Raw genomic sequence first — 25,999 nt, 5'->3', positions numbered from 1 at the left:
ATTTCTTGAGATCTTTATAGCATTAATTCTTCCTGCATATAAAATATAATGGAAATGAGATGCACAGACTAACCATGTTTTTCTATGACATTCACTTTTTATAGGTCTTAAGGGAACTCTTGAGCCATACTGCATACCTACTTGAATACAAAGAATGAATAAGTTGAGGAAACTCTGAATTCTATGTGAGTTGCTGAATAGTCATGTTATTGACTTCACTTAACAGACAAAGCATGCACAAGTAAACAGGATTTGCTGGAAGAAAATCAAGGAAGATTCTTTATTTGGTGCTAGATACAAGCATTAAATGAAATAGTGTAGGCCAACAGACTCATTAAAAGGCAAGACACAGGCTTTAATAAGACATTTAAATCTCTTAATGGGCTGAACAGCTAAAGCTCCACATCCAATGAAACCTCAGATATAGGTACCTCGTGGTATTTCGTGTAAAACTCCCACCCCTCTTGCTTTGGTAAAGTAAGAATTTTACCCTGAAAACATACACAGCCTATTTATGACTTTCTGTTCAGGTGAGCTAGGTTTGGTTTGCTGTGTCAACTATAATGCTAAAGCTTGAAATTACTCCAGGGCTGATATTGGCATGATGTTTATTTTTAGAAATAAAAGACCCTCAGAGGAGCAATAGTAAACAATAGAGTTTGCACTGCTGAGAGCTATTGCTTCCAACAGTATTCCTCCAAGGAGCTGCAATTTTAGAAAACTTCTTTTTAGAATGTCAGCAAGATATGCAGCATAAAAGGCTGAGATACTACAAAACATGCACATTAACCAGGTTAATGTGTATACAATGAGAGTATACATTAGAAAATGGTAAAAAAATGTCCAAACTCATTATAATGACACTATTCTTTCCTCCTGGGGAGGAAGGGGACAGCTTTAAGACAGTTACTGAAAGAATAAAATTGCTTACTGCTTTTTAAACCAGAGACACTTGACCAAAACGATCATAAGAACCAAGTATAAAAGAGGCTTTGTATGTAAAAGAGACAGAAAGAAGTAGAAGAAAATCCCTGTGAAACCCCTGAAATTTCTATTTATAAGCAACAGTCCTCTACTCCTTTCAGCTGCTACTGTAATATGGGAAAGAGGTTTTGATCAACAGCCAACACCCCTTCCACTACTCTAGCAGTGACAGGAGAGCAACCTTTAGCTCTGCTTGTGCTGTGTCAGTGCTCAGCTTTTGTCAGTGTGCCAAAAAACCTGATTGGGTTGTGGAAGTGAGTGTGGTGGAACAGACTACCCGGTACCTCATCCTTTCCTAGCATTCCAGAACTGGTTTGGGATTTTGGAACCAACACCCTCCTCAGCTCTGGCAGACAACACATCCCAATTAATAACTGGCTATTTGGACTGGTGGAGGAGACAGCTCCATCCAACTCCATACTTTAGAGGTCTTGCTTTTGGTAAGCATTTGCAGGTCTGAAAGCCAAACTGAACTGAGTGAGGATTAAGACAGGTAAGTTTCTTTGGAGTTCTCTGATGTTCCTGAAAATACAGTTATGCTGCTTCAAAAAACACTACACACTCTGACCAGGAAGAGAATACCACTGGGAATAATTGTTATCAGTTCTGTAAGAAATCCAATCCTAAATACAACAATCAGAGGAGTGACATAAAATAAAAATTTTTGGACCCAACAGCCTTTTAAAACCTACACCCAGACTTTTCAAGTACAAAGCATGCTTAATTCCATTTAATTCAGAGACAACCCAAAGTGCATACTTTGCAGATAAGCATCCATTTGAACCAAAAATGTCAGGACAAAGATGGTATAGCTCAGTGTAGTATTCTTGCTCTGCTCTTGTGCTTTAATTTGCCTTTTCCAACTTGAAGTATCAGGATACAGAAGTATGGGTCATAACCACACATTAAAAATTGATCCTGTCAACAGCTCGTTAGAATGTGGCAACCAAACAGGAAAAAATAGACCAACAACCCCTCACTGACAGTTGCCAGTGGTTTTATAATTCAGGTTGTAAATACAAACTATTGTGCAACAAACAAATGTGACAAAGCCTACTTCAGTTAAATTTGTTTATATGATAAAAAAATAAAATATTAAACTGCTTATAGTGCAACATTCTAATAGCATACATAAGTATACCATGCTTTGTAAATTTACTGTTACATTATTTACAGTACATTGCAATGCTTTAAACTAGAGGTGGGAAAAAAAACAGGTAATGGAAAACATTTACATACAGGTATGAGCCTTAATATTGTCCACCAAACTATCCAGTTTGCTTTGCAGACTTGTGTGCTGTGCACATTCCTGCCCCCTACCACAGGACACCTTTCTGTCAGCAGTGGTCAGCACTCTTTGTAGATAGTGGAAAGATGGTTTTAAAAACCGCATAGCCTTCAAGCTTTTCTGTTTCTTCAAACACCATTTGCAAGGACAGCTGTAAAATGCATAAAAACTCCATTAATTACCTGATCAATCTGAAAACTGAGCTCTTCAAATAAGATCAATAAATATTCATTTCTGTAGAATCATACCAGAGCTGAACTAAATTAAAGCCCTTTTCTAGCAGTCTCTTAGGAGAAGAATGGCATTTTATAGGAGGAAAGCAGTTCAAGGATTCCTATCCATTAGTGAAATTCTGGGCTTTAATTGGGAGCTAAGCTCTCAGAACATAGGAAAAACATGAGAATGTATAATTATGTGCTGTCTTATTTAATGTTCCATAAAGATCTGCTGTGTGCACTGCTCAAGCTGATGAACAAATACAGTAAAAGTGATGCAGTAACTATGCCTGCAGTACTTGATATCACTGTCCTTGATTAGAGAAATAAGGATTAATTACAGCAGAATAATTAATTGCACAGGGAGAAAAGACTGTCTTAAGAGCTACTGCATGCTGCAAGGAGTGATGTAAAATCCAGACTATTGAGAAGTGTCTTAAAGACAACTGTTTATAAGAAAGACTAACCACAGAGCTGTTCTTAGGAGTTTATGTGACTTTTATGTCTTCCCCTACAACTGCTAAAGGGAAAAATTCTTTCCTCACTTTCTCTGAACAACATCTTTGGAAGAACTTTAGTTTAGTTTAGTTTAGTGCACACCAGTTTCCTAGGCTGCAACAGCCCCAGAAGAACTACTTTAGATGACAACACTGCTTAAGCAGCAAATACTACTATTATCTTGTTTACATTTCTGCTAATAGCAGACAGGAATCAGAATCACTTCAGGCTGCTTTTAGGTAGGGGAAAAAAAAGTCAGTGAAAGTTTGAAATTTAGTGTCATCTTTAATTTTTGAGTCTCAGTGTTTAACCCTCATTTTCAAAAAAGACTTTGTAATAGCTTAGGACAAGATACTGTACCATACATTTTGTGAATGCTTACTTCTACTAATGTTTATTCCCAATGCAACAGATCTGATTCACTTTCTCTACAGTGCATTAGGTAGCTATTAGGCCTATAATGCATTTCAGGAATAAAGAATTTTAAAATGTTTTCCACAGCATTACTCAGAGTAAGCTAAGATTTAGAAATTCTTCAGTAAGAGCACTAGTCTTCTCAGCAGATGAGAGAAGTAAAACCCAAGTATAAAATCACCAATCCATCCCACTGTGCATTATCTCAATAGATTGTGAAAAAGCCAAGCACCCAATACAGCACATTTATGAAATATGCTAATTTGCCATTTCTGTAGCCTTACCTTCTGTATCTAAAGTAAGTATTTGGGATTTTGTGTTTTGTTTCTCTAACATCCACATTCTTGAGCACTTTGTGCTTGTGCTCTGCGTGGTGATCTCAACTGTCTCAAGGCAGCATCTCCATACTGAATACCTGAGCCCATTCTTTCTGGATCCAATTCTCCTGATGAGAAACAAAAAGAACATGGATCATGTGCAAATAATATATTTCAAATTAACCATTAACATTAGATTTTTAAAAAATGCATAATTATATTCTCATCTATTTATGGAGAGATTATCTCAATTCTGTCTACTTCTAGGCACTTTCAAACTCAAATCATTTTATCCTCTAATTTAACCATATGCCCTTGATCGTGATGACAAAGCAATCTGCCCCAGAGTTAGGCTGCAAACAAGGAATGCATTTGCACAACTTTAAACAAAACTTCCTGCTTTCAGAGGCTCATAGGCAAAGAAAATAGTAGGTACCAAGCCAAACAAAAATGGATCAATCTGATAGAAGGATTCCAAAAAGAACTGCCCCCAGGGAAAGTGATCAACCTTTCCAGCCTCTGGTATCCGTTTCTGCCTATTTCATACCCTGTGCCTTCAGAACTGTTCTTATGGCTGTATGGTGGTCTGGCCAAGAGAAACCTCCATAAGCTCCTTACAGTCTCCATTTTCACACGATTCAATGGATGTGTGCTGGCACAGAAAAAGCAAGGAGCAGTTCACAGAAAATAAGACTTAATTCTGTAGTGGCAGTGCCTCTTTAAAGCAGTCATCAAACCACAGTATCATAAGAAACCAGCTAGACATTGTTTTTTCATTTGGATTTTGGGTGTGTTTAGGTTCATTTTGTTTGTTTGTCTGTTTAAAATGAAAGCTACTCTTTGGCATTGATTTGATGCAGTAATCAAAAAATTCCTATGAAAATATATTATTTTCATCTAAAAATTTGTGTTTGGCATTGGAAACATGTAATTAGAATCCAAGACAGACTTTTCAATATGGCCAGTACTTAAAACTTTAAAGATAGCAAGCAGCTAGAAAAGAGAAAAATTGGAATGCAAATTAGCTATAATGACATCTAACACACAGGAGCCTGTCTCCAGCAGAAACCTGCCCACTTGTGCTGAGAAGCTTCTGGTATATTTCTAGATCTGCAGAAGTAAAAATTATTTCAGCTGAGAGGCAGGAAGGTCACTTCAGAGAAACAGTTGCTAGGAAACATCCCTGAAATTTTTAGTATTACTGCTCATACTCTCTTGACTGTATTTCCTGTTAAATATGAGATGCAGAATTTAAAGTTATGACTGCCCTGATAATAGGTTTTTATTCTGGACCACAAAATCTGTCTAATGTCAGGCTTGGTATTTTTAGAGATGCAGCAACCCACAGAAGACAAAACCTACACTCAGACCTAACTGCTAAGGTAAATATCACCAATAATTCACACCATCACCCCTTTTTGGATATACAGATCTCACTTAGACATCCATTCCTATTAAAGCATATGAGAAGGAGCTATAAAACAAATAGGTTATTTTACCAAAATGAAATTTTCGGGTTTTTTTTGTTTGATTCTATTAGAGGACTTTGAATGGTGATATTTCCAAGTGCACTTCTATTAGTTTTCAGATAAAAGAAAAGATTTTATAAAGCTTAATTTACCTGATTCAATTTTATTGAGTATTTTCCTTGCACACTGTACAAAGGCCTCTTCAACATTTTCCCCTGTTAGAGCACTTGTTTCCAAGAACATCAGTTCTGCATTTGACATAAAAGAAAAACATCATCAATACAAGTCTGGAATACCAGGTATAGTAATTCAAAGCATGAAAGTTAGGAGCAATAAAAATACTTTTACAGACATCTACAGTCAAAAAGCATGGTCCAGAAAAACTAACTTTTGATGGCAAAACCACAAAAAAAAATCCTCTAAAATTTACTCAGGGACCCTAGAAAACTAGAATCCAAAGATTATCTGGGCTGTGCATGCAAAACTGTGCTTGAAACCAAACTTCATACAGTTTTTCATTAATAGGGGTTATATGCAAAAGCCAGTAACTAGAGTTGCTAGAAAAGACTTTAATTGATTTATAAAAGCAAAACCAGATTTTGCTGATGGCAGGACTGCAGCACAGAAGGTCAGACCAAGATTGGCATTAGCTGACACAGAATCATGCCCTCAGACTGGAAAATTTGAAAACTATAGACCAGGTAATAGTTGTCTAGATCCATGCCCTGCACTGAACTCAGTTTTCAATGAATAAAACTCATTGCTTTAAACTGCAGCACCCTATACAATTTTGTCTATTATCTACAGAGTTTTTAAGATGCTGAAAAATGGGAATTCACATCCTTAATTTTCTCCTCAGCTGTTTGGAGGCAAGGCAATACCCGAAGTTGTATTGCATTTCCTACAGAATATATCTCCACATAGAGGGTGCTCTTAAAGGAGCAGCTGTTAGTGGAAGAACCACTGGTAATGAGACTTGAGTAGTAGATGTAATTTTTACTGCAGGCACTGTCTTTCTGGGCCTCAAATACTGACAGAACTCTTTTCTGTAGACAGAGTACAAAGTACAGCCTAATTGCACAAAAATGTAAATGATTTGAAGCATTATGCATCTTTGAATGCCACATGAAGGTTTGGTACTACTTACCATTTTCCTGTGCAAACCGGGATGCTTCTAAGAAAGTGACTTCACGATCTGCATCAAGATCCTTCTTGTTTCCACACAGTATTATCACAATGTTTTGACTTGCTAACATTCTTGCATCCGTCAACCAATTAGTAAGTGCATTGTAGGTTTCCCGGCTGAGCAGGAAATAAAATCCTTTATTAGGACACACTCATTTCTCATGAACACATCACTGAACCAAAACTCAGACAGTAAATCTGTGCTTGTGGCAAACAAACTGCTGGTAGTCAGGCAAGGCACCTACACATCTCAGTGTGCCAGTGATGAACTGGGAAGAGTATCAAATTCCTTCATGAAACTATTTAAAAGCTTGAGTGTTTAAAAATTAAAATTAAATTAATGACAATATATAAACACACAATTATAAAATGCTGTGTTAATGTGAAAAGCTAAAATTTTAAGTTCTTATCTAGTTCCAAACTTTTGTGCATGACAGTTTGGGATAACAGAATGAGATATTGTTCCACCTGGAATTCAACTGATACTTAAATTACCAGTGGGATTGTAAGTATTTACGTGGCTTGTGTAGATGTGCATGCCTGAACTTTCACACTGGGGTCAGGACCTACACTGCAGGCAGTCACCCTGCACACATCACTTGCCATTGTAGCAGTGGTCAGGGAGAAAGCTTTTGAGACTGACAGATGACTCCAGCTGACCTTAAGTACAGAACACAGATTTCAAAGCCTGCTGAGAGAATCCTTCACTCATAGAACAACAAGCAACAACCTAACAAATCACTATTAACCAACCCAAAACTCATCTGACAAATATCAGTCAATGGTGGCAAAAAAATGTGAACATGTCTAATGGTAAGGTGTTTTATTGGCTGCCTGTAATATTAAAATATTGAAAGGTTCAGAGAGGAACAGAACTTTGGCCTACAGTTAAAGAATGTGTAGGCAGAGCTAGATTCTCCAGAGGATGACCTTCTATCCCAGCACACTAATCAGCAGTTTCCACAACAGAGTGCACCACCTTGGTTAAGGGTGGCTGAAATCTGCTCGTCTTTCTGCATCAAGGCTTGCTGATGTTTAGATTACACAAATCTGATTAGATTACATTATTAGATTACACAAATCTGTGTAACCCTTTAGGATTGTTCACATTTGACATTCACAATATCTCATGTAAGCAAGTTCCAAAGCTTAAATATTCACTGAAACAGAAGTACTTATGCTTACTTTCTTCTCTTCCTGCCCAATATCAATTAGAGCATTAGGTATCTGGGGAGAAATCATTATGCATTAATTGGATCTGTCAGTCTACGAGCAAAAGAGCTGCTGGCCTTCTTACCTGGTTATATCATAGACAAGCAAAGCACCTGCAGCTCCTCTGTAGTAACTTCTTGTTACAGACCTGAAATAGAATTACAAATATACACTTCTGTGGTGCCTTCCCTGTTTAAAATCTGGGTTAATATAACAATTTGTGTTATGAAACAGAATTCTTATTTATGTATTTAAAACCAAACATATTTTTTAGGCAATGTTATCAGCTGTGCAGCAGCAGACTAATTACAACCAGGATTTTGATGAAGCACTTTGGTTAAATACAGCTGTACAAGGATTCTCAGAGTCCATTAAGACCTGCGTGGTGCTGAAGGTATAAAAATCATCTTAATAAATGACCAGACACAGAACTGGAGGCTGCTATCTGGCCAACACACTGAAGAGACCTTGTTAATGAAGACTACATATCACAGCCCAGTTTTATTTAGTCAGAAGTATATCCAAAGGGCTTGTCTCGTTGAAGACATTTACCTGGATTGCTGCCCATTACTCAGACTTCTACCATCATACCCACCTTTATTAACCCTCCCAAAACAGTCAGATATACACTCTATCCTGTCCAAAAAAAAAAAAAATGGATGCCCTATTTGATGCTGAATGTACCCATTATATTTTTACTGAGTTTGATCTATGCCTCAGATGTAGAACACTGTTAAAACACATCTTTAAAAGTACACTATTATAAGCTGACAAGTTGATTGCTTTTTCTCTAAGAAACTTAAGATATCTGTCTTTCTAGAAATGTATTTATCTCAATGAATTTGACTGATTTTTTTCTTCTATAATGGAACTGTATATAATTATACTGTGCAATTGTTTTCATGCAAATTTTGAACAGCATATAGCTTCCTGACATTTACTTATACCAACCAATAGAAGGTCTCCTAAACATAGAGTTAAGCACATACTCTTAGTTAAAAAACCATTATGAATTTGGTTGGTGAACAAGATTTTAGCCACCTATTCCACTCATATACCTTAACAGAAAATACCCAATGAAAGAAAGGGCAGAAACTCAGATCCTGCAAGGCAGCACTGCTCTACTGAAATTGATGGATCTGTGTCACTGTGTCCAGGTTGGAAAGTTAATATGAAAGCAGACAAACAATTCCACTGACCAAAAAGCTTTGCCTACTTACAAGCAGAGATAAATAATATCCACCACTCACAGCAGCAATTATAATAACACTTACTAAAATGGCTGAAAAGCATACCTGAACCGCTCTTGTCCTGCTGTATCCCATATCTGCAATTTTACATATTTACCACCAACATTTATGATCTTGGAACCGAATTCCACTCCTATAGTATGATTTGAGTCATCTTTGACTAGAAAAAAAGAAAGAAATCAAAACTTCTTTGAAGAATATTTATAATGAATAGCTTTTACATAAAACAATTTAGATATTAGCAAAACTCCTCAGTGTTCAAATTACAAACTTCCTGAACCATCACATTCAGTGCGGCTCATAAGCTCACTGCCACCACATAGAAATGAATGTTCCCACAATTTTTGACAGTTTACTCAACTCAAACTTATTACTAGAAAGGCCTGTTTTAAATAATTTCCAGTTCACATTAATACAAGATACTTTTTGTATCCTTTTTTCAACTGTTTTCTAATACTTTGATACCATTTAAAATTCATGAGAATGCACAGTCTTGACCATGAATATGCAAGAGCCAATTGTTCTTTAATGCACAAAGATACTTGCTCTATGTATGCTGTTGATATCACATAATCTCAGCAATTTACAACTGCCCTCACTAGAAGCAAGGGATTGTTTCAAGTTCACTTAAGAATCAAGCCATGTTCCTTAGTGCTTACACATCATTATCCTTAACTATTCCTCAAGAGATAAGGTGAATTACTGTTTGGTTGAGAAAGACAACAGTCACTTTAGATTTACAAAGGTTTCTAAATGCATACTTATTTTTGTTTAATCTCGATGCCAAATGTACAAACCATCAGAAATTTCTTTTATGTTATCTGCTCATCTCTGAATAACATTCACTATTGAATCTCTATCAGTATTCATCATAGACAACAGTACTTAAAACAGTTACTATTTATTTTGAAAAATGCTACAGGCTTTCTAAATTTACTCAAGCAATTCAACTTTTCTGTTATTTTTTCTAAAAGATTCAAATCTCTACTATGTATCTAGGCAATCTTGTAGCTGCAAATTATACCTCTCACAGAAAGCAAATCTGTATTTTTACCAACATCTTGTTGTATTTATTTGAGAGTAACAGAGAATAATGTTCCATATTAGGCTTAGATTAAAGAAAAACACTGAGCAATAAGAATTTACAGCACTGTTCTGAACATAATTCTTTACTAAAATCCTCACCTACACAAATAAGAGAATTAGGGGAACTTCCATACCAATAATAGGTGCTCATGTAGGCAGAGCCTTTACCTGTGTTTCAAGGCAGTGGAGAACTCTTACTGTCCTTCACATATACTTACATTTCTTTTCAATAAATTGGTGTAGCAAACAGGACTTTCCAGTTCCAGCATTTCCTATGACCAAGAACTTAAACAGGAAATCTGAAGAGTGAAAGAAAAAAAAAAGCCATCTTTTAGTATGGGTTCACATTTTTCTTACAAGTCCAAGCTCACAAGCCAGCTATTCTCTTGTAGCTGTTATTTCAAAGAGAAGGGAATAGATTACAAAAATAGCAAAATAGCAAAAAATCTGAAGAATTATCCAGTGTCTGCAATAGCGATGTTACACAGCAAGAACTGAGAATTCAGGCAAGAAAGACAAAACAAAGCAGAAACAGATGAATCTGAGTTCAATTAAAATAGGCTGAATCACAGGTAAATGGTTGGCTTGTATTCCAGTAATGTATTTTAAGAGTGTGTAAGCTATTAATTTTAGTCAACACAAATATATAATGATATCATTTCTCAAAATCTACAATTTCAGAGAAGGGTGGTTGTTTTGTTTTTGTTTGTTGTTTTGTTGGTTTAAAATTTACATTAATTTGAACTCCTCTATTAATAGTTTAATACTCATACTTGGTTTTTAATCTTTGTATAGCTGGGACAACAAAAACTTTTCTCTGCAAAATTTAGAGGGAAGAAATAGTTTATATTCTGGGATGCCTAGTTTCACATTTCCTCCACATGTTAAATTAATATACATATATTGCTGTTACCTATTTATGAGCCATTTATAACAATGTTCATTGATAATACATATTTTCAAGATTTATGGCCTAATTCTATTGTTTTAGCAGTTACATAAAATGCTTTAATGCTGCCACCACAAATCCCCTTTCAGTTTTGCTAAAGACTGAAGAAAGGTTCCCTGTCTTACTGCTCTCAAAAATTATAAACTGATTAGAAAGCTTACAACTGCTTCCCCTAATACACTGCCACCAAGGCAACCTTCACAGTTCATGCAAGATTCCCCATTTATTTTTCTACCAGCAGAAGCTTTTTACTCTTTATCACACAGTTTCTCTAGGAAACAGAGCAGGTCTCCAGAAGATATCTGGCAAGCATGCAAGGAAAATTATTAAATTTTCAATATCAACAAAAGTAGAAACATTAATTTTGTTAAGAGTGTTCAAAGCTGTCAAGTGGGCTACGTGGGTACTGGCCCAGGGGAGGGCAGAATAAAAAGGAAACTAAATTATACTAAGTAAGTCAAAGAACTGATAAAATCCTCTACCAGGATCCCATTTGAGTACTTAGTTTCAAAAATGGAATATAAGACACACACAAATCTATGTGCTCATTCCATTTCATGAAGGAGTTACTTGTTATGGAGTATCATAAACACTCCCTAGCAATGAAAAAAACAATGAGCAATTTTCTCAAATGCTAAGAAGATTCCCACTGTTAAAAAGACAGGGCTATGAGTCCTGGAAATGCCTACTGTTCTTCATCTTCACCTGTCTTCTGGATTTTATTAATATTTAAAATGAGGTAGTGTTTTACTAAGGATTTTTCCTTTTTTTACTTTTTGCCCTTCTTGTTTCAAATGCTGTAACAGGCTCAGAATAGATTCTGAATTCTACCCTTCTCAGAAGATGGCTGTTTCTTGCTCACAAATATGACCATTTACATGCCCAAGACTTTCTCATTCGTCACGCCCCCACCCAACTGCTCATGCTTTCTGGATTAAAAAAATATTAGTTACAAAAAGAATTTTTCTTCAGGTTGTGAAAATTTGGTGTTAACTCCTCTGAAGAAGGGTCCTTCATGTCATCTCAACTGCAAAACATGCTAAAGCTGAGAACACTTCACTCTACCATGTCTTCAATGTTAGTATGAAATTGTAGATATCATAAAAAGCCCAAAGTGTTAAGAAAAAATTCATCTCAAAGAAAGCCAAGTTTCAATTTTTATCGATCAAATATCACTGGTTAGCTGCCTTTTACACCATTTTATATATTTAAACTACTGTGGTTTTACCACTTTTAGAGTACCTCAAAATGCAAGACATTCTGAAACACAGACACAATTAAAATAATCTCTTTCTGATTCTGTCATTTTTCCAAACATAAATCTGAAATCCAATTAGAAATGGTTGTACTTTGTATTTGGTGAATGCTGTTTGTCAGACTTTCTCCTTACAAACAATTATAAAATTCAAGCTTACCTCCCTTTTTTTTTCCCGTGGAAGACTTGTGTTACTGATAATAGTACAACTGCAAACCTAAACAAGGGAAAGACTAAAACCAAAGCCCTATTTCCCCACTAATTTGCACTGTAACTGCAAGCACTGGTTGTCAAATGTGGCTCACGAAGGCGTGTTTGTGCAACCACAAACCCACACTGAGCAGCACATTTAACACACTGCTCCCTTCTGCACAGCCAGGCTGCAGGCCAGCCAGGCCTTGGGACAAGCGTGTCACTGCCAGGGACTGGCACTGGAAGAGCATCAGAACAGCAGTGCATTTTCCCCTGAGGTGTTTTAAGTTGAGGTGCTCTATATTTTGCTCTGAAAGCAACAGTGCTATTTGGGGATTTTATATTAATGTCTTTAAATTGATAATATATTCTAGCAGTGCTTCATAATAGACTCCTAATTCCTACTGAGATTCTATTGTGCCAGACAAATTTAAAAGGGAATCTCGCCTACAAATAAATCACTCAGATGCCAGTTCAATGCCTGCTTACTTAGAAGACAAAAAGTAAATTTCCATCTGACATAGCAGCAAATGGGCTTTTTAAGATGAAACCTGAAACTAATTACAATTCACTCTTTCTACAGTGTGAAAGTAAGGGAAATGTGTTTTAGTCCACTTCATAAAATGAAAATGTCAGTCTTCTAAGAAAAAAATTAAAACTTTCTGTACCAAAGGCAGCATGGTTTCCAAACACATGTAGACTCTAATACATTGTTACACTCACAAATACCATGCTTCTATCACTTTAAACTCCAATTATATGTAAATTATTCAAACTACCAAAAAGCTTTTAGACTTATGTTATCAGTTTATCCATGAGCACTGGATAACAGGAAATATGGAATACTCTGCACATTTAATCAACTGCAAGGAAGGACAAGAAAAAGGCTTTGCCAATACCAAATGTTAAAAATACCAAGATTTAACAAACTTTTAAGTTCACAGCCTAGCATATTAACAAATAAGGTAAACCCAGGTAAGAACAGGGAGAACATCTTTCATCTTGTTATTCTGCAACTTCTTTCTTATAACGTCATTCTGTATGACAGCTGGTACCACACCAACTATATTTTTATTACTTATTTTAACATGTGATTTAGGACATGAAATGTTTTCATTTTGGAGTGTGAAAACAGGGGCCTCTCTGTGTTCCTCAGAGAGAGATCAAAATGCAGGGTTTGAATTAAAGCTTTTAGAGAAATTAAAATATATTAAGTCACACAGACATGAAATAGAGATGTAAGCTTTAGTTTTAAGTAGAAATATTATTAAGTTGCATAGATATTAAATAGAAGTATAAATCTCAGTTCTAAGTAAGCAAAAATACATTCAAAGTCCCTTAAAGAGCAAAAGCCTTATAATCTAGTGTAGAAAACAAGTTTCAAAAACAAGCTGTAGTGAGAGCTCAAAAACACAGTTCTAGACATTATTGTAGGAAACAAGTTTCAAAAACAAAGCTGCAGTGAGAACTCAAAAACATAGTTCTAGACATAATAAAGATATAGTAGGAATATTGCTTACATTCTTCAGATAAAACAGATAGGCTATATATGCAAATTATATGTAAACTTTAATATCATAATATTAATATTGATATTAGAACCAGAATTCTAATAGGTTTAGAAGAAATGCTTCAGGTTTGTGCTTTTAGCTCATTGGGTAATTTGTAAATAAAAATCTGTGTATTGGAGTGAAAGCTTGCTCGCTCTCTCTCTTCCTCCACCACCATCATCATCACTACCACCACATGAAAGAAGAAGAAGACCAAGAAGAAAAGAACAGAAGAAGAAAGGTCAGGGATCATCTGCCTCTCGAGACTCTGTACCAGGCTGCAGCTTCTATCTCTTGCACCAGAGAGCTGCTTCTTCTTTAATTGGGACTTTATGCCAGAAAGCCTTAACACAGACTTTATAGCCTTGGACTCTGCCTTTTGAGACTGATGTGGCTTTACAGTAAACAACTTTATAGCAACCAACAACTGCTCTGCTCTTTTGAAGATATAAGTCCATAAGCAATCCTGACAGATTAAGCTGTACAGATTTATGCAAAATTTAGCAGTTTGGAAGCACAGAAGTAAATGAGATTGGGCAGACAGCTTCTTTTAGACCATCACTGTAGACTCAAATTTTATATATTCATTCTTAGCAACTTCAGAAAATGCAACACACATTCTAGTGTTTGCACTACTGCTTAATTGCTCTAGTTTTTCTTTTTGGTGTCCTCTTCCCAGAGGAGTTAGTTCACTGCATTTCATAGCTTTTTTTTAATCTCCTTTTTTTTTTTCCCAACTGACAAAGCAGCTTAGAGCTCCAGCATTCCAGTCAGCTGCCAATACTGTCACCCTAGAGAAACTTTTCTTTTGAATTCTGTTGCTCCTCCTTCATAGAAAAGCTGAAAAGCAACATCATTCAGAAGTTACAAATGCTTGCTGCCATGCTGGCTACTGAAAAGGTCTAGAAAAATTAAAGCACTTCACCTTTATACAGAAGGGATTTAGGATCAAAACTGAACTCCGTGCAAAAGGGAAAAAAGGTTACAAAATATGCACTACAGAAATAATAAGGAGATGAAATGCAGCATAGCATGGCTGTTTAACAAAACAAGGCATTATAAAGAATCAGCTTACTCCCCTCTGAGAGCTACATGTGTCACTGGATCCCAAACTGGGTAGGGGGTGCAGGAAATAAAACTTCTTTTCTAGCACAGGCAAAAAGGAATAAAATTGTGGCTTCACCCTAAAGATAAACCAGCAGCACAAGCTGCTAAACCACATAAATTACATAATGTCTTTTGTGTTTGCTTTTTTCTTTTGGGGGTGGTAATGCAGTGTGAGCTGAGGGGAAAGGAGAAGAGAGACAATTGTGGGCTTTGACTCAAGCACCAGCAAAAACAGATGGTTGATGAGGCAACCACCCCCAGATATCCAACCTCCTCCTTTCACTGAAGTCTGCTCTAGCAGAAGAAATAGTCAAACAGCTTCTGAGATGCTGTAGATTAGTCTTTAAAATGCAATGAGAATTAAATTGTTTCCTTTACACTGCTAATACAGTAGGGTAGGGAGTAGACCAAATTGTATTCCCAATCTCAGCCTGAAATCCTCCCAACTCCTTTCTATGGAGTAGAATTTCTATTCACTAATGCTGACCCTTTGGAAATTCTCTCATTCATGGCATAGGTCAGGAGGAAAGAGTGCTCTGAAGCATTCCTACTGGCACATGCTGCCTCTAAATGAGAGGAGGAGCTATTCCCACTCTTCTTTTCTCTAGCAGAAAGTTAACAAGATAAACAGGTAGAACAGATCAACCTGGCTCTATTCCAATCTCAAAAAGAATGCTACAAAGAGGGAAGTTCTGCTTCCTTACAAGCAAAAGAACTACACTCTCTAAGAAAAAAAATCAGATTTGAAACAAATTGAAGACCAGGGTGATAAAAGCAAATACCATCAGGTAAATGGCAGGGGATGGGATGGTGAAAAAAAGATGAATCAAATTATCCAGACCAAAAAGAATTATTTTCAAATGGATGGAAAAACTACACATTCTCTGCCAATGACAGAGATTGGTATACTTATGTGACCAGATTGGGATTTGTAGATGCTGGTGGAAAAAACACAAGGAATTAAGGAGTGAGGAGATTTGACTTGAATCGTACACACTGAATTTATTCAAAGCTCATACAACTTCCACCCTTTTATCATTAAAAATCCAAAGGTTGCTTTGCACTTATTTATTAAGGATAAGTGATTTTCTGTCAGGCTGTATTTACCACAAAAAAAATGTATTTTTGCACTGGGAAGCAAGCTAAAACATGCATGTGTTGTTATATGGCAATTATCAACAGAAAGACCATCACATCTCAGAAAACTTGAGTTAAAAGAGTTTTCCTATGAATAAGAGATCTGTTTCCAATGCTAAATGTCAAACTTGTAAAAGAATGACCCTTTTCTCCCAAAAGCAGCAGGAAAACATTCTTTCTAAACCCAGTCTCAAAATTTATGGAGTTATCTTGTATTCATGTTTTGTTTAGTTTTGGCACTTTGTATGGGAAATAAATTGAACACATAAGAATTGAATAGATATTGAATTGAACACATAAATAATTGAACAGATAAGAAAGCTAAGAACAGAAGATACACAACTGATGTAATAGATCTGCAGGAGTGAAAATATGAATTGTAAGCAAAATTTAGTGTCAAGACTGAGAAGTAGCAGAACTTTGTTAAAAAAGAGGGAAGAAACAAGAATCTCAATAATGGACAGAACGAGTTGTGAAAAGTGAGTGAACAGAAAACCTTCAAATAAGACAGAATTTGACATGGAGGGAGAAACTAAGGGAGGAAAAAAACACAGGAGATGTGAAATTAACCGTGGTGACCAGAGAAAAGGCTCTTTATTCCCTATGGATTGAGAAAAATATTGAAAAAAATAATCCCCCTTTCAACAGAAAGAGAAGTTAAAACCTCACAGCAAAATTAAAGCCATATGCAAGTCAGACAGCAAAATGACATTGGGAAGAAAAATACCAACCCAACCACCAACCAGATTCCTGAGCCTATCTGTATGGGATAAAAAGTTTGAGGCTGCATAATTGGAATGGGTCACAATTCAGATGACAAGAAAAATCTAATTAATGACTAAGCATTTACAAGTTATAGAGATTCCAGGAAGGGGATACAGTGAACCCCTATCCCAGCCACCAGGGGGAAACTGACCTAATCCTTCTCCCATCCTCCATGATCATTGTAACAGCTGGTCAGCAACAAACCACTCTTTGTTAGGACAGTGAGCACATCAAATCCAGAGAGTTCATCTAACACAGAAGATCCATAATTTAATCATGTGGTACTGTTAAGTTTGATCTGTCAGTGGGGCTGCTACATACATGGACAGGACACTGCAAAATTAGTTACTGACTACTGTTATGGTCAGAGATTGTAGAGCCATTAGTTATATTTTATAACTTAGCTTTTATTCTTCTGTGTTCTCTAGAACTTGACACTCTGAAGCATTCTAGCTCTGAATTTTTTTGCAGCCTGCGTGTGTGCACAGGACAAACACAAACTCCAAAAGGTAATATATCAAACAAGAACAAAACAACTAACAGGAAGAACCCACAACTACAGAGCTTCCATTTCAAGGACTTTTTTTTCAGGATACCAAAATAATCGGAAAGTATCAACAGCTCCAGTGGGCTTACTATCGCTATCCCGCATCACTGGAACAAACAAAAAATGTTTAAATGTTCTGGTTTAAGATACCAATCATTTATTTGCCATACCTAGCATCAAAGGAGGAGCACCCTTGAAATGCTGTCATCTCTGGTTTTCTACCAACTCTTTTGCTCAGAGACCACCACAAGCATAGCCAAAGTGATCCCAGTTCTAGATCACAGGAGTACAGAGCACGAAGAACTTGATTAATCTCAAATCTAATGGACAAAGCACACTTCTCTGGTTTCTATATGTAATTTTTATGTGTTTCTAGAATGGATGGACAAAAGAAGCAGGATTTGAGTATCCTAATGTTGGCACTTCAAAGACTGCCCCACACTCTTGCCTCGTTTTGCCCTTTAGTTCTCTGCATTTGCTGTACACCAAAGCAGTGACCAGTAGGACAGAACATCAAGCACTGATGACCACAGTATTGAAAATAAAATTACCTACACAGTAGAAACAATCAGGTCACTTGGCCTACTCCTGATGGACATACCAGCCTCCAGAACGGTTTCCAGAGCTGTTTGATCCAATTTTGCTTTGATTAGTCAAGTATTCCATATTCAATTCTGATCCTACTCTCATGGACTATGAACATTAACCTATTATATGGCTTTAGAATGTGTTTATATGAACAACAGCATCTGTATACTGGAAAATATTGCAGAACAGTATGGTATGGAAAGGGTAGAAAAGAAATATATTCAAAGCAGAGTTTCAAGTAAAATTATAAAGAAAATAAGTTAATACTATTCAATTGCTTCTCCTCTCCACCTAGCCAGCAATACCAGCTCTGCTTGCCTCTTTGACTCCTCACTTCTCTTTGATGCTTCCCAGCGGCGCACTGGACACACCCTGTCAGTGCCTGCACTCCCACTTGCTCCATCGGCTGTTCTCCTACCAAAGGCACTCGGACACCCATAGCGACACAGGGACACACCAACATACCCGCCGATCTTTTCCCCCTTTTGAAGTCTTTGAAGTCTTTTTGACTTCTGCACGTCTAAGACAACAGGACCGAAACCTTAAGTCGACCCGCAGAAGCACCAGCCATCTCCAAGTAAAGGAACAGGCAGCTCTCCCAGCGGAGTTTCCCTCTGGATCCCCGGACCGAGCAAGCAGCGCCAAGCCGCTCCCTGCCCGCCCCGGAGGATAACCCGGAGCGCTCCCGGGCCGGGCAGCCACGGGCTGGGGGGCGCTGGGGGCAGAGGGACCGGCAGAGCCCGGGCAGCCCTCACGTCAAGGGGGCACCGCCCGGCCCCGGGCCCGCTCCGCGGCGGGGAGACCGGGCTCCCCTCACCCGCCCCCGGATCCTACCGTAGGTCTCGGACATGGCACTCTGCGACATCCCGGGAGGGGTGACCCCCGCCGCCCCGGCGCTGCTCGCTGCCTGCCCCGCCCGGGCTCGGCGCTGCCGGCGGAGGGAACCCAACAGGCCCCGCCGCCCGGGCCCGGCTCAGCCCCGCCCGCCCTGCCCCGCGCTCCGCGCAGGCGCGCCCGGGCCCCGCCCCGCCCCGGCTCCCCGCGCAGGCGCGGCTCCGCGGCCCCGCCCCCAAAACAAGGCGCACGTGGCTGCCGCCCGCCGCCCGGCCGGGAAAGCAGCGGCTGGAACGCTGGAATGCCGCGGTGCTCTGGGACGCTGGAATACCGCCGTGCTGGTGCTGGCCACAAGGCGGGCTCGTTATCCCAAGCGCAGTGCCAGCTCACACACCGAGGCGCTGTTCCCGCGGCCCTCCGCGTTGTATTGCAGTTCGCGCCAAGCTCGGACCCGGGCGGTGGCCACGGCAGGCTGGCTCCTCGGTCACCAAAACGTTATGATGTTTATACATTTTAACGAGTAAAGGCACCTGCATTCCTTGGTTACAAATCACAACTTTTCAGTTAGTTAGTACTCAAACCGCTGTTTGCTCGTCATTCCTCTCCTTTCTCATGGTAATTATTCCCCAGACGCAGTTCTGCTCTCCTTCCGAGTCGGGTCCGTTTTGAGTAGGTGCTCGATGAGTCGGTGGTCGTGATCCCCCACTGCCCGAGTTACCTTTCCCCCAGGTACTGCTCAGTCCTCCTGACTTCATTCCTGGCAGCTATCGTGACAGCCCATTCATCCTGGGATTTTTTGTCTTCCCTTTTCCTTATAACAAAAGATTAGCCGAGCACACAATGTTTGTTCGCAGTGCAATTGTTTAATCGTAACAAACTGTGCAGCTATAGCTACTGGTAGCAACAAATAAAGTTTCAAAGTTTGGTTCAGATCTTCAGGGGCTCGGTACCAACAGTGCGTGGCTTGTATTATTCTTTGCTGGATGTCTTAACTCCCCTGCCAACCCTGATTAGTCTGGCAGCAAAGGGCACAGCTCCCAGCACAACAGCCCTTCCATCTATGCCATTCCTAGATGATTCTTCCTGTGTATCCCCCACGTTCTCACGTTCTCCTTTTTTCCAGTCCTTGAAAAAATTCCTCTTCTCGTATTTCCTCTTCTGTTATCTCTGTTTGGTTTTGGTTTTTTTTTTGGTTTTTTTATCTCGTTGCTCACAGCTTCCCATCCTTTCCATTTCTCCATCATCTCCCAAGCTGTAGGAAAAACTGTCTCTGCCTGTCCCAGCCACCTCTTTGCCAAGCCTTTAGCTGGTCAGAGGTCAGCTTTGAAGTTCCCATTTCTAATCCGTGGAATAACATGTGCTGAGCCAGCACCAAAAACCCCTCAGAGAATCTGCTGATTATTCTTGTTGTGGGTACATACAGACAAAGAAGCTCACCACAGTTTTCAAAGAACCAACCCCTTAATGAGTTCATACTATTGACAGTAATTGGAGGTTGTATAAACAGGTCCCCAAAGTTAGCACAGCCCTGATGCACAGAGGATGCTGAGGTTTAAAATGTCACATGTGAATGTTTCTCTGGGCATCTGCTCTCCAAAATGCTGTGGAAAGCTAAAGAGCCCCCTCATGAGCTGCACAGACCCCAGTATGTCACAGATGTGAGCTTTGTCTCTGAAAGCTGTCCCCCAAAATAATACATTCTGAAGCTCAGGTTGGGCTTTAAAGAAGTTTGGTCTAACGTCACCAAATCCCTGATAGATATTGGTTATTTTTGTTCAATTCCCCCCGTCCCTGCCCCCAGAAAACAAACTCAACAAATCAAAAAACACCCACCAAACCCAAAAAACCCAAATGGAATGTCTTAGCCAAAACAATCCCCAAAGATACTGAAGTAAACAGATTTTACTAGATTACTAAAAATATGTGATGTTATATTCATGTTATATGCAAGAATAAGGAGATTTAGACCTCTTGCACTGTATAAACTTTAGGTTAAAGGGTAAATTAGCCTTGTTTTTTAAAATTCTGTATATCTTACAAGGTGACTTTGTTTTATGGAGTTTATATTTGATAAATGTGTCATTGTGTTAATACCACGTTCCTTTGCTTCCAATCACTCCTGCTAAGTTTACATGCACCTACCAATAAAGAACATTAAAACTGTAAAAGTTTCCATGAAAACTATTAGTTTAGTACTGAAGAGGAAGGTGGAGTTTGGAAAAATGTTAAAGGGAAGACAGGAGAATGTGAGAGATGAATAGGATTTGGTGTTTTTGAAATTTTGCCTTGAAGAATAAATTAAAAGTAAAATTCAGAAATAATAAAGACTGCACTAGGCCACTGATATACCTCAGTAATTTGAGAAAGTTGGGCCTGTATGTTAGTAAAATTATTATTTCTGAATAATAAACAATAAGTAGCTAGAATTGGCCTTGACAGTGTTTATCTTAAGTACAAAGGTGAAAAAAAACCCCAAAGCCATATGTTTAATTTGCTTGATTTATGATTTCTGTTGATTACATCTGCTAGAAACTCTTGGCTTGAGTAAAAAGAGATGTATTATGTCAAATTGGATCTGCACATAATGCACTTCCTCAAATTACTTTCACTACAGTTATTGTGCCTATAAACGGTTGTGGTTGTAAAATTGCTCCTCAGAAGGCCATGTTGAGGTTTCTCTAAACGTGCTAATCTCATTTTTTGTTATTTTTACTAAGCAGTGTACCGAAATAGGAATGGAAGAGGACACACAAGATGTCATGGGAGCCAGACTCAGGGTGGGATATTCCATGATGTCTCTGCTAAGATAAAATGACTCAGGACTTTGAAGATTTGGACACAACTTTTGATGACCTAGCACAGCAAGGGGCCAGATCCTTTTGTTTTCTTTTGCCTTTCCTTCCCTTTTTAATATACGGGAACAAAGTTCAGTTTGTAGCCGAAGCCGGGCTGTGTTTTTGACTCCACCTTAGGCTGCTGCGGGTGGGATGGGCTTTTCCTTGAGGGATGGCAGGGATGGCTGTGGTCTGAAGGTGGCACTGCAAGGCTGTGTGTGGAAGGCTCTGCGGGAGCTGAGCGCGGCTGTTGTCTCAGTTTAGGCACTCAGTCCAACCTGGCACGCTCAGGTAAGATAGGGAATGATGTATTCCCTGCTCCTTGCATGCTGAGTGTGGAAAGCAACCCAGCATATGTGGAAGCAGCAATGAATAGAACTCCAGCAACCCAAATAAAATCTGAAGACAAGTGATTTACACTCTGAGGAGCCTCTGAGATTGCCATGACCTCCTTGTACACAGTGCCAGTGCTGCTGACTTCATCTGAAAACAGCTGGGATCATCTGAACATTGTCATCTTCAGCTTCCACAGGAACTGCCCTCAACCTGTGAACACATTTGTCAATGTGAGCATGGGCAGCTCACACTGCTAGCACTAAAATCAGCATTAAGCAGACATTACAGCACTCTCTTTCAATACAAAAGTGACATATATCTATTTTAAATAACAAGAAATGTAGCAGTCTTTCTTGTTAGATTAGAACCTTGCTTTTAGAAGGACCTCAACCCACTCCACACAGTGTGCAGATAGTCTGAATTCCTGATCTTCAGGGATCCAAGGAGATTCTGAGGATCCTCAAGGGACCCAGCACCTAAAAGGTGTAAGCTGATTCAGTCCCACTTGCCACAGCAGTGCTGTCACCTGCTCATGGCCATCCTGAGGCACAGCAAGGAACCATCAAACCAGTCTGATAACAGGGAATCACCCTGCTGGGGTTACCAGGGCAGTCTATAAACACTTACATCTACTCTGTGTTACACCACTAGAAATATCACAGCCAGAAAAATAGGATATATAATTGTAGTTATGTACAGAAATTTATGAGTTGGATATATCTAAAATCATGGGCTCATCCCTCCACTGCTAGCCCAGAGTGATGAGAGCTGATGGAGGAGACTGCAAAGGTGTATTGGTGCTGCAATTGAACTCATGTATCTTGCCCCATGGTGAACTTCTGCAAGAATAAATGTGAAGACCACAAGTATGGTACTGGGAGCTGGTGACAGCTATAGAATGTCATGCTGTGTACTAAACATCTGCTTTATTCTTTCACCATGCTCTCTTCACCAGTAGGTGTAGGTAGTAGGAGCCATACTGCACAACCTGATATTGTGAAGAATTACCACAAGATGGGATAAGCTCATTTTAGGCTAGCTTTATGCTATAGCACAGAGATACAAATTTTCCCTGATGTTGGAATGAATACTATGTCTTTTTATTTTTTTTTTTTTTTTTTTTTGTGCAGAACCCTGCTTTAGGTGTTGTGTCCAGGGAGGCACTTTTACTAACATAAAGCTATATAGATATGATATATTTAGAAAAGAAATGTACAGACTAGAAAAAAAAATACAACAAATCAGACTGTAGGCCACAGCTTTTAAAAACAATTAGTGATTTAATTTTTCAGGAATCACATAAATAGAGTGAAGAGGCCTAAATGCTTATTTCAGCATGTCAAGGGATGCACAGGGAAATGAAGACAACAGAAATTTGGGAAATTTTTTATTAGCCTACATAAGTCATTGCCAGTGTCTAGAATACAGGCAGATTGATTTGACACCCTTGTTTTATGAAGTTAGCCTCATGGTGTCACCAATTAACTTCTCTGTTGCTGAAACGATGATAATGGAATGTAATTGGCTGCATATGTTCACTTTTAGCAATAGGAAATGGCTGAGGGATTTGATATTTTTAATACAATACACTTGAACTAGAAGATTTTTTAAGAGATTTGTCAGGGACACATGAGGTTATGCTCATGTTCTCCTTTTCATGCTCAGATTGGTTCTCCCTGTTCAGAAGAGCTCATATACAAGGAAAAGGTCTCTCATTTGGGTCCTGTTTCTCAGGTGAACGTCCTTGAAGACACAAAATAGCAGTCTGAATTAAATTCTGACTCTCTGGTGTCATGGGATGCAGCACCAGGAAGCAGTCAAAGCTTTCTGGGCACTCTGTATTAGTGCAGAATGGGAGGCGCCTCTGGAGAGGTCCTCAGCCCATGGATCACCATTCTCAGTCTGAGGACAGAGTGGAGCACCTTCTCTCCACTGGCTTTTTTAAAGTGGGAACCCAGTGCCAGCCTTGAAAAACTAACACAGACACATAAAAGTAGGAACTATCAAACCCTCTCCCAGGGGGTTTAATTTCATCTTCCTCTCTCCAGGCCTTGTTCATGCTGATGGAGAAAGCCCAGTGATGAGACACCAGACTGATGGGGAAAATGCATGGAATTCCTTGAGCCTGTGCCCTTTGTCTGTCCCCTGTCTTTCTGCCTCCCTGGTGGCCCATTGCTGCCAGCATGCTCTCAGCATCTTCTGCTTGCACCTGGTTTTGGAAGCAGCCAGGAAGTGTGTTCATTCAGCTGATGTTATTTTGCAGCTTTTAGGCTTGCTACTGACAGTTCATAATTCCCTTGGAATTAAAATGGGCAACCTTTTGTTCAGGTTTGGTGAGGAAAGCCAAATTCCAATATGCTTATCTTCCTCCCTAAACTGTTACATTCCATGATATATGCAGCCTGTAGTGGCATCCTTGCCTGTGAAAGCTGTTTTCATTAAACAATTTCAGCAGACTGTGAAGCTCTTGGATTATGTTTGTTTTGTTTTGTACACAGATGTGATTAGAGGGAGACCTGGTGGAACCTTGGCTGGCTTTGCAAAGCTGTGCTCAGTGGAGAGAGCTCTCTGACCAGCAAAAGAGTTTTCTGGTCACAGGTTTCTGTGGTTTTCAGTCTCAGTGTTGTTAAAATAAGTTGCAGCTGCATGTAATGCTTTTCTGATACTGCTCCCCCTCCTGAAGGTAGTGATAAGCAGCCATGAAAGCAGCATGAATCCTGGGACAGGGCAGCTTCCAAGTAAAGAGGCTAAAGAATGCCACACTGCACATCTGTCATGGATGTAAGGAGGGCTCAGCAGCTGGAAGAGGGTGGGAGAAGAGAAGGCAGTCATGTGTGAGGGGTTGCCCCTATGGCCAAAATTTTTCTGTGATTTTTCCTGAGCCTGGAGATGTGGTCTGTGCCAAGATGGTTTGAGCAGGCTAGTATGAAGTGCAGTGTTAAGGCTTTCATTGCTAAATACATAATAAGTTTCTCCAAAGCCACAGAATATTTCTGTTCTAAAAGCTGCAAGACAAGATCAAAATTTTCCAAGTTGCTGTTATATACTTGTAAAGCTTTCCAGAAAAGAAAATCTCTTAGTAACTGATACATTTTATTGGATCAGACTTTGGGTTATTTCTTCTTTAGGCACACATAAAATTCAGAATACCTGAGGTCTAAAGTGAGTTTTTTATACACAACAATTTTTGCCTAAAATAAATGTATTCATCTTGCATTTGCTAGGACAGAGGTAATTGAGCTGCTCCATGTGCATGAGGAGTGCAAAGTCTCTTGTGCTGCAAAAAGGACCACTAGACATGTTCACAAGTGTCTTAAGGAAGAATTTGTGCCCAGATATAATGATATCTTTGTAGGAAGCGAGTCTCAGTTCCCAAAATGCAATTCTGTCTCTGGTAAAGCACGTCATTTTTCATGACCGTGTTTCTGCCTGGTTCACTTTCACTTGTAGATAACTTTGTAGCTAGTTTTGCCTTGTAGCTATTCTTTTCCATAATATTTTTTTGAAAGTAAACATTCGAAAATACTTCTGGCTTCTGAAGACACTTCCTTGATTTCTTCATTTTTTGAAAATGAAATTCTAACATGTTGATTGAAATGAATGGGCATGGGTTTCCACCAGCCTACGGTGCTAATGGCTGAATATTGCTATTGAGGGCTTATATAAAATGTGTTTGATTGTTTTATTTGGCTTCTAGGTTGCTGTCACACAAACCCCATACAGATCTGTCATCACCAGTTAGAGGAGAATTTGAAGACAACTGAGACAGTTTTCAGCAGATATTAACAGAGTTTTTAAGTCTGTCTTGAGACTTGACCCTCACTGTGTTTCTCTTTCAAAGTCAGCTCAATGTTTGTGTTCCCTGTAGTCTTTCAAGTGCATTTTATCTACAGCAGTGCCTACAAATGGGTGCATCAGAGGCACCAGCTCTTCACAAATGGTTCTTGCTGGTACAAGTGCCCCAGAAGGGCTGTACTAGTTTTTGCT

General features: G+C 38.9%; 1 protein-coding gene across 1 annotated transcript; it reads right to left on the bottom strand.

Moving 5' to 3' along the window:
• Positions 1–266: 266 nt before the first annotated feature.
• RAB4A (RAB4A, member RAS oncogene family) lies at positions 267–18,986 on the bottom strand. Its single transcript, XM_056487379.1, has 8 exons — positions 18,843–18,986; positions 10,137–10,217; positions 8,878–8,992; positions 7,668–7,730; positions 6,333–6,487; positions 5,338–5,433; positions 3,684–3,844; positions 267–2,423 (listed from the first exon to the last, which is right to left on the bottom strand). The coding sequence occupies exons 1-7, from the start codon at positions 18,871–18,873 to the stop codon at positions 3,729–3,731; spliced, it is 657 nt and encodes a 218-aa protein (XP_056343354.1). The 5' UTR covers positions 18,874–18,986; the 3' UTR covers positions 267–2,423; positions 3,684–3,728.
• Positions 18,987–25,999: the final 7,013 nt, after the last annotated feature.

The sequence above is a fragment of the Oenanthe melanoleuca genome, chromosome 3 (genome assembly GCF_029582105.1).
Source record: "Oenanthe melanoleuca isolate GR-GAL-2019-014 chromosome 3, OMel1.0, whole genome shotgun sequence".
Lineage (NCBI taxonomy): Eukaryota > Metazoa > Chordata > Aves > Passeriformes > Muscicapidae > Oenanthe > Oenanthe melanoleuca.
This window is presented reverse-complemented; position numbering and strand designations above follow the sequence as displayed.

Bases quoted from the DNA above. Each gene is read 5' to 3' on its own strand.
- RAB4A (XM_056487379.1), bottom strand. From the start codon at position 18,873: ATGTCGCAGAGTGCCATGTCCGAGACCTACG. The intron at 5,434-6,332 runs GTAAGTAGTACC...TGTCAAATGCAG, and splicing joins CCGGTTTGCACAGGAAAATG to AACTGATGTTCTTGGAAACA. The intron at 3,845-5,337 runs GTAAATTAAGCT...GTTTCTCATCAG, and splicing joins ACTCAATAAAATTGAATCAG to GAGAATTGGATCCAGAAAGA.